The 12,087-nt window shown below is 41.4% G+C and overlaps 1 protein-coding gene across 5 annotated transcripts in view; it reads left to right on the forward strand.

Moving 5' to 3' along the window:
• gria4b (glutamate receptor, ionotropic, AMPA 4b) overlaps positions 1 to 12,087 on the forward strand; it is a 248,566-nt gene that overhangs the window by 162,151 nt on the left and 74,328 nt on the right. For all 5 annotated transcript variants that reach the window (XM_070555454.1, XM_070555453.1, XM_054731031.2 and 2 more), the window contains exons 7-8: positions 7,353 to 7,520; positions 8,649 to 8,753. In XM_070555454.1, coding sequence (XP_070411555.1) covers positions 7,353 to 7,520; positions 8,649 to 8,753 — 273 coding nt within the window. The remainder of the gene's footprint in view (positions 1 to 7,352; positions 7,521 to 8,648; positions 8,754 to 12,087) is intronic.

Consider the following 12,087-nt stretch of genomic DNA (forward strand, 5'->3'; position numbering starts at 1 on the left):
CTCACAATATCCAACAGCCCAGTGTCAATGGTGGACTCATTCAAGTTCTTGGGAACTATCATTTCCAGGGATCTGAAGTGGGAAACAAACATCAACTCCATCCTCAAAAAGGCTCAGCAGAGGATGTCTTTCTTACGGCAACTAAGGAAGTACGGCCTACCACAAGAGCTGCTGATCATCTTCTACACTGCTGCAGTCGAATCCATACTTTGCTCATCCATCACTGTCTGGTTTGGGTCAGCCACAAAAATGGACAAATGCAGACTACAGCGTATTATTAAAACAGCAGGAAAAATCATTGGTGCCCAACTGCCCTCTGTCCAGGAACTGTACATCAGCAGGATCAGGAAAAAGGCAGTGAATATTGTCCAAGATGCCAAACATCCTGCATCTACTCTCTTCCATCTCCTCCCATCTGGCAGACGCTATAGATCACTGTACACAAAAACCACCAGACACAAGAACAGTTTCTTTCCTTCAGCCATTTCTCTCCTGAATCTGTAGATTATTTTACCATCCTTTTACTATAGTTTTTAATACTTAATCAGTATGCTTATGGATATGTGTGTGTGTGTGCGCGCGTGCGTGCGTGTGTGTGTGGGTATGTATATATGTATATAGGTGCGTGCGTAAATGAACATGTGTGTGGGTATACATGTTCTTATGTGTTTTTAGGTATTTTTATTCTCATTTATTATGGTTGTTGTATGTTTTAGAGAGCGAACATCTACCGAAGACAAATTCCTTGTAAATGTAATTTTACTTGGCCAATAAATCTGAAATCTGAATCTGAAAGTTGGTATGCATTTATAACTCATTAGTCTCTACTTTCTGTCAGACCTTCTGGCGCGTATCTGGGCTGAGAATATTTGAATATGTGAAAATCTGGCGTCTGAACACATATTTCTGGGTGCCATTTACAAACCATATATTTCATTCACTTCATTCCTTTTGTGGATGATAGAGGCTATTATTTAGAGTATATCAAAACAGGTCTGAGCTCTCTAGGGTGTTCAAAGCCTGAGATACAAGCCCTCAAAGCTGTAATCGGAAATCGGTCTTTAAGTAACACGTGGCCTGGTATCCTTTGGGCACTAATTTCACCACTGCTATCAGGATTAAAAATGGTATGCAAAAAAATAAAATAAAATAAAATAAAAATTCAGCCTGATTGGACCTTGTATCACAGAACTGGACCCAAAATAATGTGAAATTTGGCTGTACGACCAATTATTACAGTTGCCATTTAAAAACTATACATTCTTTTGACTCCATTCCTTCTCTGGCACTTGAGCAGTACAGACGCTTCCATCTTTCGCTCCCTTATCTTTTTTTCCCAAGGCTCTTTGCCCTGTCTGCCCACAGAGCGCTTCTCTGCATTTCTTCTGAAAAACTCCATTTTTACTAACCATGGATTTGATAAACTGGTCATTCAATGCGATCGATATGATTTTTTCAACATTGAGAACGGAGCAGGGGGCTCCCACATGTCCACAGCGGACGCACCCGGTGGGATATATTTTGGATTCCTGGAAGGAGTGGAAGATCATAAGCCTCTCCCAGCTGTCCATTGAGGACATCAAAGACGTGTGGATATTTGGTCTGATGATCACTGGATTTCTCCTGATTGGAGTGGGAGGATATCTGGTTTTCTGGAAATTTGGGAAGACGGGAGCGATTGGAGGGCGACCCGCACCCACGGAAAGCACCGTCCGTGTGGAGACATCTCAGTCTAGGACGTTACTCAAGGTGAATCGTAAGCTGGACAATGTTCTAGCTGCGATACCGGTATTAGTGCGCAAAATGGATGTCATTTTGGTGAGAGTCACCGGACGGTATGGACAAGTTTAAAACCCAAAATCAGCTTCACTGAAGGACTGGAAATGATCAGTTTAAAGACTGAAGGCAGAGAGGAAAAATTATCTCACCCTGTCGTCGTCGTCTTCCTCCACTTATCCGGGTTCGGGTCGCGGGGGCAGCATCCCAACTAGGGAGCTCCAGACAGTCCTCTCCCCGGCCACCTCCAACAGCTCCTCTGGCTGGACCCCAAGGCGTTCCAGGACCAGATTGGAAATGTAACCTCTCCAACGTGTCCTGGGTCGACCTGGGGGCCTCCTGCCGGCAGTACATGCCCAAAACACCTCCCTGGGGAGGCATCCAGGAGGCATCCTGACCAGATGCCCAAACCACTTCAACTGGCTCCTTTCGATCCGGAGGAGCAGCGGTTCTACTTCGAGTCCCTCCCAATTGTCCAAGCTCCTCACCCTATCTCGAAGGCTGAGCCTGGCCACCCTACGGAGGAAACTCATTTTGGCCGCTTGTATCAGCGATCTCATTCTTTTGGTCATTACCCAAAGCTCATGACCATAGGTGAGGATTGGGACGTAGATCGACTGGTAAATCGAGAGCCTGGCTTTCTGGCTCAGCTTGGAGTCTCATGTTGTGAACTGTTGATGTCTGTTTCTTATAAGTTTGAGGGTTTTTTTTTTTTTTTGCAGAGCAAAGCTGCCCTCCCGGTGGAGGGTAACTGTGAAATGCCTGTTTTTTCCCCTCCACCTGAACCAGTCCTCATGTAACCCTCTTATCTCTATTAAGGTAGTGCGACTCAGGGTTGTAAATGGCCACAGTCACCAATTCTTGCTATGTGTCTTGCCCATGTATGTCTGATCTCTGAACTGTGTGTGCTGAAACTCTAATTTCCCTCTGTGATTAATAAAGTATCTTTAATTTGATTTGATTCCTTTTGTAGAAAAAGCAGACCATTATTTAGAGTATAACAAAACAGACCTTACTTCTCTCTGATGTTCAGAGCCTGAGATATAGGCCACAAAGCTGTAATCAGAAATCGGCCTTTAAGTAACACTTGGCCCAGTGACATTTGGACACTGATTTCACCCTGTTAGCAAGGTGCTAACATCACGAAACTTGGTATGCATTTACATCTTAATGGCCCCTACTTGCATGTAAGGTTTCAGGATAATTGTGCTTTCTGACTCTGAACTGGACTCAGAAAAATGTCAAAGATGTGTGTCTGAACACATAATTCTGGGTGCCATTTAAAAACCATACAAGGTAATGACTCAATTCCTTTTGTGGATGATAGAGGCTATGGTTTAAAGTCTAACAAAACAGACTGACCTCTCTCTGATGTTCATAGCCTGAGATATAGGCCCACAAAGGTGTAATCTGAAATTGGCCTTTAAGTAACACATGGCCCGGTGACATTTGTGACCTCACTTGACCCAGTGAGTCGTGGAGGATGGCTGCTTATACTGAGCCAGGATTCTCTGGAGATTTCTTCCTGTTAAAAGGGAGTTTTCCTCTCCACTGTCGCTTTATGCTTGCTTAGTATGAGGATTGCTGTATAGTCACAGACACTAGTCAGTGACTTGATGCAATTTGCTGGGTTCCTTATATATGAAACATTATTTCTGATTGGCTTAATGAACTCACCTGAATTGGAATGTTTATTATGTGAAGTGCCTTGAGACAACTCTTGTCGTGATTTGGCGCTATATAAATAAACTTGAATTGAATTGAACTTGACCATCTTAGCAAGGTGTTATCAGGCTGAAAGTAGGTATGCACGTATATCTTATTGGACCCTACCTTCCTGTACAATTTCAGCCTGATTGGACCTTGTATCACAGAGCTGGACCCAAAATAAAGTGAAATTTGGCTATACAACCACTTTAGTACAGCTGCCACTTAAAAGCTATACATCCTTATGACTCCATTCCTTTTGTATATTTGGAGTATAACAAAACATACCTGACCTCTCTAGGATGTTCAGAGCTTGAGTTATAAGCCCACAAATGTTTAACATTAAATAGCCCTTAAAGTACCACTTTGCCCGGTGATCTCTGGGACCTAACTTGACCTCCTTAAAAAGGTGATATCAAGCTGAAACTTGGTATGCATTTACAACTCATCAGCCCCTACTTCCCTGTAAAATTCCAGACCATTCATTCCCGCCCTGAACTGAACCCAGAATAATAGTAAAAGTATGCATCGGAAGACATAATTGTGGGTGTCATTTTAAAACCATACATGGTAATGACTCGATTCCATTTGTATAAATAGCAGACCATTATTTGGAGTATAACAAAACATACCTGACCTATCTAGGATGTTCAGAGCCTGAGCTATAAGCCCCTAAAGGTGTAATCTGAAATTGGCCTTTAAGTAACACATGGCCTGGTGACCTTTGTGACCTGATTTCACCACCTTTTAAATGGGGCTATCATCATGAAGGTTGGTATGCATTTATAACTCATTGGTCTCTACTTTCATGTAAAAGTTCTGACTTATCAGACATTCTGGCCCTGAACTGGACCAAGAATAATAGTAAAATCGTGGTTCGGACAAAATAATTCTGAGTGCCATTTACGAACCAAACATTCGTTCGACTCCATTCCTTTTTTTAGAGGATACAAACCATTACGTAGATTATAACAAAACAGACCTGACCTCGCTAGGATGTTCAGAGGCTGAGTTATAAGTCCCTAAAGCTGTCATCTGAAATCTGCCTTTAAGTACACCTTTGCCCGGTGACCTTTGTGACCTGATTTCACCACCTTAGGAATGGGCTATCAGGCTGAAAGTTGGTGTGCACTTACATGTTATTGGCCCCTACTTTCATGTAAATTTCATGTAGACTGATTGGACCTTCTACCTCTGAACTGAACCTAACAAATATATTTAAAATATCAGAAAATTGAAAATATAAATAATTTTTTTTATTTCAGAGTAATGCAAATTTTTTCTCCTTTTTTTAACTTTAAGAAATGCTATTTCTATCTCTCTAAATTGAATAGAAAATGGGGTCCTTAGAAGGTAGGTATTTTACTGGAGTCCGAAGAAGGTAACAAATACAAGAATGTGTGTGTGTGTGTGTGTGTGTGTGTGGGTGTGTGGGTGTGTGGGTGTGTATGTGTCTTTATGCTCCCCACATTTCCTGATAAATGGCTCTCCTGGAAATCCACTCAGCCTAAATGACTCTGCTCCCCCCTAAGTCGTCCAGAGCCTGAATCACAGGCGACTTGGTGCTCCGCTAATATATTAACACCAGGGTGAGTTAGGCCTTCTCTGGCATGTTTACTAACATTGAAAGGTAGCTCTCTGTTTTAAAGTTCCAGTTACAAACAGATGGTGGGGTAACGAGGCTCGTCGGTGAGATGGGAACATGACAGGATGATGTCAGACATTGTAGCTTTTTTAAGCACAAGTACAGGTCCCTGTTTTTACCTTAAAAACTTAAACCTATGAATACGTCGATGTGAAAGGTGGAGGGTCAATGGTCAATAAATACATTTACTCAAATCCGTTTTAAAGTTCTCTCATTTTTTAAACACATGTAGTGGTCTGTGGTATAAATGAATGCCTTGTGAATGGATCTTTGTGTGGAAAAAGCTCTGGCACTCCTGTTTCTGGTGCTAGAAGTGAACCAGAGCAGAAGACAGCATTTTTCCTGATAGTTGGACATCTTGTCTCTGATTGTCTAACAGCAGCGCAGCTCTACCATTTACTCTGTTTGCTCTGCAATGTTGATGTTTAATCTCCACAAATAACACAAGCCTGGAGGATGTCTGCTGTGTGGTGGAGTTGCTAATGCTAACAGTTTGCTTCTACTTCTACTTGCATTCTCCTGGACGCTTAACAAAAACCAGCCTTCCCCATCATGAGTCGAGATGGGTGAGTCCATGAATGTTAATTTTCAGTGTGACGTGGATCTGACAGGATTTTCTAATCTGTGAGTTTCCACGTTTGTTTTCTATCAGTGGCTAATAGGAGTAGGGTATTTTCACGGTTTATCTGCTGTTAAACTCAGAGTGGCCGATCGTATTTTCCAAAATAACAAAAAAAAAAAACTTTTCTCAGTGAACTTAGTCTTTAAACTAATTTTAACTATGAGGTTTTGAAATAATTTCTTCTCTCTGATGCAGGATTTTTTACTTAGGATTTTTTCATTCATTTAATTTAGTTTCCATCTATTTTGAGTCAACTAAATAAAACTGTTATTTATTTAATAAAATGTGTTTCCTGGTTCAACGATTGTAAAGGAAATCGCAACTACACCTGATTGAAATTGTAATGTAATACAGAAAGTACACATTTATTTTTACAAAACTTGACAGTTAACTCTACAAAGTGGGGAAAAGTGCCAAAAGGAACCCTAAACAAAAAAAAATTACGTATTTGTATAACAATTTTATGATTTTTGCCCCAGATCATTTAAAGAAATGCAAACATTTTGAATATTTGCGGCTTCTTTTTTTTAATTGGCATGGAGGTTAAAGAGTTGAATGACAAAGCAGCAGCAAATCTGCCCAAACTGAATTAATTAAACTTCCTACATTTATGTTTTTGAAACATATTTCTGATAAATTAGAGATGAAGCTGTGAAGATGTAGAAATTAGGTTCTGTCCGTTAGTGAGTCTACCTTACAAATCGAGTGTGTGTGTGTGTGTGTGTGTGTGTGCGCGAGTGCGTGTGTGTGTGTGTGTGTGTGTGTGTGTGTGTGTTGCTTTGAACAGCTTGCCAGAAGCAACAGGAAAGCCTCTGAAAGCCATAACATTCAGGCGAGCAGCAGGCTAATGAATAGGATTCACCCCCGGCCACAGGCAAAGTTAATAAACTCCCGCTATCTGGGATAATTAACGCCAGGCTGTCTCCTGGCTGGACAAAACTGTCTTCTCCCCATTCTAACTCCCCCAACACACCTCCTTTCTCTTTCTGCATCTTCGTCATTCACTCCATTAGCTTTCTGGCGAGCCAGAGGTGAGTTTTAGGGAAATTGAACAACTCCAGAGAAGGACGAGCGGGATTGTTGTGGGCCAGACAATCAGAAGCAACACAAAAGGCTTTGGGTCAAAGATAAATTTGGGTAAATTGGGAGGCTTACACTTGAGGGGATCTTCTCTTCTCTTCCTCTGCTACTGATTATTTCTGTTTCCAGAAAATAATGAGCTGCTGTCCCTCCGTAACGGTGCGGGCTGATGCGCTGAACTGCTCGGCCCTGCAGGAACTCTGCATGCTCTCAGAGGCAGATTGTTTCTAAAAAGACCTGACCAGTACAACACTGCACCTCTCTGGCTAAATCAACATTTAATTGGTCTCATACCTTCTTCTCCCAGTTTGGGTCCCGGCAGTGCAGTACAGACAGAGCGGGTTGCAGGGACTATAATTTACAAATCGCATGCTTCTTCTTTCTGCCTGCTGAGCTTTGTCTCGTTTTTAAAACTCTAATGGACCCGAGCTGAACAATAATTCTTAATGAAGTGTTCAGGCAGGAACAGAATCCAGCTGAGTCCTTACACGGCACATCCTTGTCTCTGATCTCCTTTCCCAGTACACCTCGGCGCTGACGTACGACGGCGTGATGGTGATGGCAGAGGCCTTCAGGAACCTACGCAGACAGAAGGTGGACCTCTCCAGACGAGGCAATGCCGGGGACTGCCTGGCGAACCCCGCTGCCCCATGGAACCAGGGCATCGACATGGAGCGTACCCTCAAACAGGCAAGAGCAATACTGGATCTGACCTTGAAACAGGAGGATGAGGTCTTGATTTCTGATTCTTGCACTCACATGAGGGTTTTTGTTCCCTTATCAAAAAACAGAAGATATTGATAAGGTTCAAGGATGTTTGCATGGTCCAGAACTTTAGCTGGTTAAGAAACACATTTATGTCATTTTGTGAAATGTTTCTTGCCACTACATGAGGACATTTTTACCTGTCCTTTCATGGGATCCAAATTATGACTGTGTTTTAAAACATCCAGTTCAGGAGAGCTGAGTTGAAAGGTGACCCTCTGCATTTACCAGAACCCTCATCTGGGTTCTGAAAGAATGAGATTCGCTGGGTGCCTGGGCTCGCCCTTAGAGATAAGGTGAACAGCTTTGTCATCCGGGAGGAGCTCGGAGTAGACCCGCTGCTCCTACACATCAAGAGAAGCCATTTGATGTGGCGCTGGCATCTGGTCAGGATGTCTCCTAGATGCCTCTCTGGTGAGGTTTTCTAGTCATGTCCAACTGGGGGAAGACCCAGGATATGCTGGAGGGACTATGTCTCTTGGCTGGCCAGGGAACGCCTTGGGATCCCCCCGGAGGAGCTGGCCCAAGTGGCTGGGAAGAGGGAAGTCAGGGCCCTACCCCAGATAAGCGGAAGACAATGGATAGGTGAATGGGCAGTTTGGGGTTTTACCGGACTGAGTAGTCAGTTGCAAACATCACATTCTAGCAAGAGGGTGCAAGATCTCAAACAAGCTACAGAACATCTGGGGATGTGGTTCCTGCATTAATTAAAAGGGGGGGGGGGGTCGTCACCAGAGTTCAGACTGTGATCCAATAGATTCTTACATGTGGAATTCCCAAAGTGAGGAACTCTATGAATGTTGAGTAAACAAATGAATCATGGTGAAACTAAAGAGGTTTTTCTGGCAGGAAATGGCTCCAACAGGGATCTTCAGCTGGAAAAACTGTCATTTCTTCAGTTTAAGTCGACTAGAAAAAAAAACGTATTACATTTGATCCCATGCATACTTCTTTCTGGTTTCTCTTGAGCTCGATGGTGATAGCAGTTTTTCTACTGTGTGACATCATCATGTGTGCATGCTAATTTGCGCTGTGTGTTACCTCTGCGTGCAGGTCCGGTTGCAGGGATTAACAGGTAATGTCCAGTTTGATCACTATGGCCGCAGGGTCAACTACACGATGGACGTGTTTGAACTGAAGAATAATGGACCCAGAAGGGTAAGACATGGATACTGTTAGCTAAAAAAATTAGTTCAGTTTTAAAGTTAAAAACTGTTTTGCACAGCCAGAGTCAGCTCATTACATCCCTACATAGGCCTGAAAACATGTTTTAAGCTAATGTGTTTTCCTGATTTGCTATTGCAGCTTTAACGCGCCAACTTTAGGTACACCCCATTTAAATTAGCATGCCCCAAACTGATTTAACATTGGCAATGTCTAAATGTTGTTGGCCGTAATGCTAACATCAGCACAATGCTAGCTCAAGCTAGTGCAAATACTAGCCAATGCTACTGCTAATGCTAGCCCAAGCTACAGCCATCTCTAGCCAGCATTACTGCTAAAGCTAAAGGACGAGAGAAAAACAATGCAGGAGAATATTGGAGAACAAGCGTTACATTCCAGGATGTACTATGTTGTAGAGGCTTAATGAACAGTAAAAGCTCTTAAAGAACCCCTTTAGAAAACATGTATGAACACCAGCTGGTGATAATAAAAGAGTCGGAGTAAGACCTTACCAGCGGTTGCCCATTGGAGTCAAAAAGTCCTGGGGAGTACAAACTTTAGCAACATAACACACACATCAGATTCCCTTACATCACTGGCAACAGGTAAAGAGGTAAATGTGTAAAACAACAACGTTTATTAATGCTGAAAGTTTTGTAACCATTTCTTACAAATCAGTAAATGCATTTTGTCCTCACGGGCTCTCGTAGAAGGAAACATGGCATCTAATATGGCGTCGCCCAGAGACTTAGACCTGCTCCCATGTATTTTAGACCTGATTTTTAAGGCTATATGATATAAAGCCAACAGTATTTTTCAACAACTGGGCATCTTTTCACTCATTTTCAACAACATTTTGATGAATATTTCCAGAAATTAATGGTAAAAATACACATTGTCTCTTTGAGAGGTCAAAGATTTTTAAACGATGGTTCCAAACAAACGCACAACAAGCTAGCTCATTTATCATTTTGGTAGGAAAAGAACGTGAAGCATAAATACGACCTGATGGGGTTTGGTTTAATTTACCTGTTTAGACTTTCTGAAAATAAAGATAAAAATCAGGGTTTAGTGGGAACATCATAAAAAGATTGATCAAATTATTCAACAAACTCCTAGACGTCGAAATTGACTTTCTCTTGTATCTAATTAGTTTCTATGACAGAAAGCAACAAGTGCTGTCATGTATAGATTTTTACTGTTTTTCAGCACTTAAGAGTTAACATTTATTCTCCAACGTCCTCTCCCTCGCTGCATTCCTTTCTGCACATCCTGATCGGATTGGAGATCCGTGCAGCCTGCGGTTGGATGAAGGATTTCTGGGTTCATAAGATATAATTTATGATCTGCCATTTTCTATTATCATAAGTAGGCTGTAAAGAAAAACAGCTTCAGCCTCAGACCGCATCTCCGGCTTTATGCGAAGATGGATGTGTGTTGGAGGAATTGAGGGAAAAAGAGGGAGCAGGAGAGTACTTGAGAGAGTGATGAAGGGAGGATGAAGTGAAACAGAAAGCAATCAAGGTGGTGGAGGAGGAAGCACGAGGAGAGGATTCTCCATCAATCAAAAGCTGCTTTGGCCTGTCCTTCAGCACCACAGCAAGGGCCGCGCGCGCGTGCATGCGTGCGTGCGTGCGTGTGTGTGTGTGTGTGTGTGCAGGGTCAAAGCCTCTCTCCCACATTCTCCATGTCCCTCAATCATCTAGATGACCCGGCACCCCAGAGGTGTCCGCACTCCTCATCCTCACCACGTCTGCTCTGACTTATGGCTGTTTACAGCTGCTGTCAAACCTTGTGTACTCTGCAACATCCGTATATCAGGCTGATACAATATTGCTGTGCCGATATTGGCTTTTTACTATTAAATCAGGTGTCGCCCAACCTGTTCTACACACATCCATCCATCCGACTCCAGATGCTAAAATCGTGGCCCCATCCCGACCTGGGCTAGCTCCACTCTGACCTCGAAGTACTCCTGCAGGTTAACTCAAACAAGTTTGAGGACAAAAATGGGCATTTGCTGGAATTCGGGTAACTGTATTTCCACATTCTGTGCTTCGGTGATGGCAGTCAATTTTAAAATCAGTAAAGCTAAAAATTAAAGTTACAAAAATAACTACAAAATAAAAAAAATAGAGCAACTGTTTAAATATAAACCCAATAAACACTTCGTATTGCGTATTTAGGGTCTTATTCAAATACTTTAATATTTCCAGATAGAAATTTATATTAACATAATATTAAATAAAATAAAGTACAAATATAAATCCAAACCAATCCAATCCAATTTTATTTATAAAGCGCATTCACAAGGCATTACAGCCAAACAAGGCGCTGTACACTAAAAATGTTAGTTAATTAAACAGGCGATATACAAACATGTCGAACACAGATAAAAAATAAAAAGGAAATACAACAAAATTCCGAAAACTAACAGCTGAAAATCAATAAGACACAGGGAGAATAAAAAATTAGAAAAACATTTTTTTTAAAAACACCTCAAAAGTACGGAAGTCGATATTGTGAAGTCCATTTTTAAACAGTGCAGATGTAAGTGATGGTCATAATTATGTGGTATACGCTAGGTTGAAGTAGTGAGTTTTCAGGCGTGATTTAAAAATGCTAGCTGTTGGTGCTAGCCTCACTAGCAGTGGTAATGCGTTCCACAGCTTGGGTGCACAGACAGAGAACGCCCTCTCTCCACGGCTTTTTAAACATGCATTCGGAACAGCTAGGAGGAGCTTATCTTCAGACCTGAGAGCACGCGGCGGGTTGTAGTAATGGACAAGTTCACACAGGTATGGAGGAGCTTGACGGTTCAAGGATTTGTAAGTCAGAAGCATAATTTTGAAATTTATCCTGAACTGCACGGGCAACCAGTGGAGAGATTTCAGAATTGGTTAAATGTTATATATATATATATATATATATATATATATATATATATATATATATATATATATATATATATATATATAATGCATATTTTAAAAATACTCATACAACATTTCTAAATGTTTGCAGGTGCTTGAAATCCTTAAAAATGCTTGAATTTTACAGCTTTTTTAGTGTTTTGAAATAGAACAATAACATTGACTTTCATAGAAAAGCAACAACTAACCTTAAAAGTGCTTAAAATGACTTAAATTTGGTGCGAGAAGCCTGGATTGTTTTTATTAACAACTTGAATAAAAAAATATATAAAAAACAATAAAAAATGAGATTTCATCAAAGAAAAGTTTTTTATATGTATTTTATGGGCCTATTTCTGTGTTGAAGACTTCTTGTTCAAAATAATGCAGGATGAAAGAGCAAATTTTATTTCAGT

This window comes from Nothobranchius furzeri, chromosome 10 (assembly GCF_043380555.1).
Source record: "Nothobranchius furzeri strain GRZ-AD chromosome 10, NfurGRZ-RIMD1, whole genome shotgun sequence".
Classification (NCBI taxonomy): domain Eukaryota; kingdom Metazoa; phylum Chordata; class Actinopteri; order Cyprinodontiformes; family Nothobranchiidae; genus Nothobranchius; species Nothobranchius furzeri.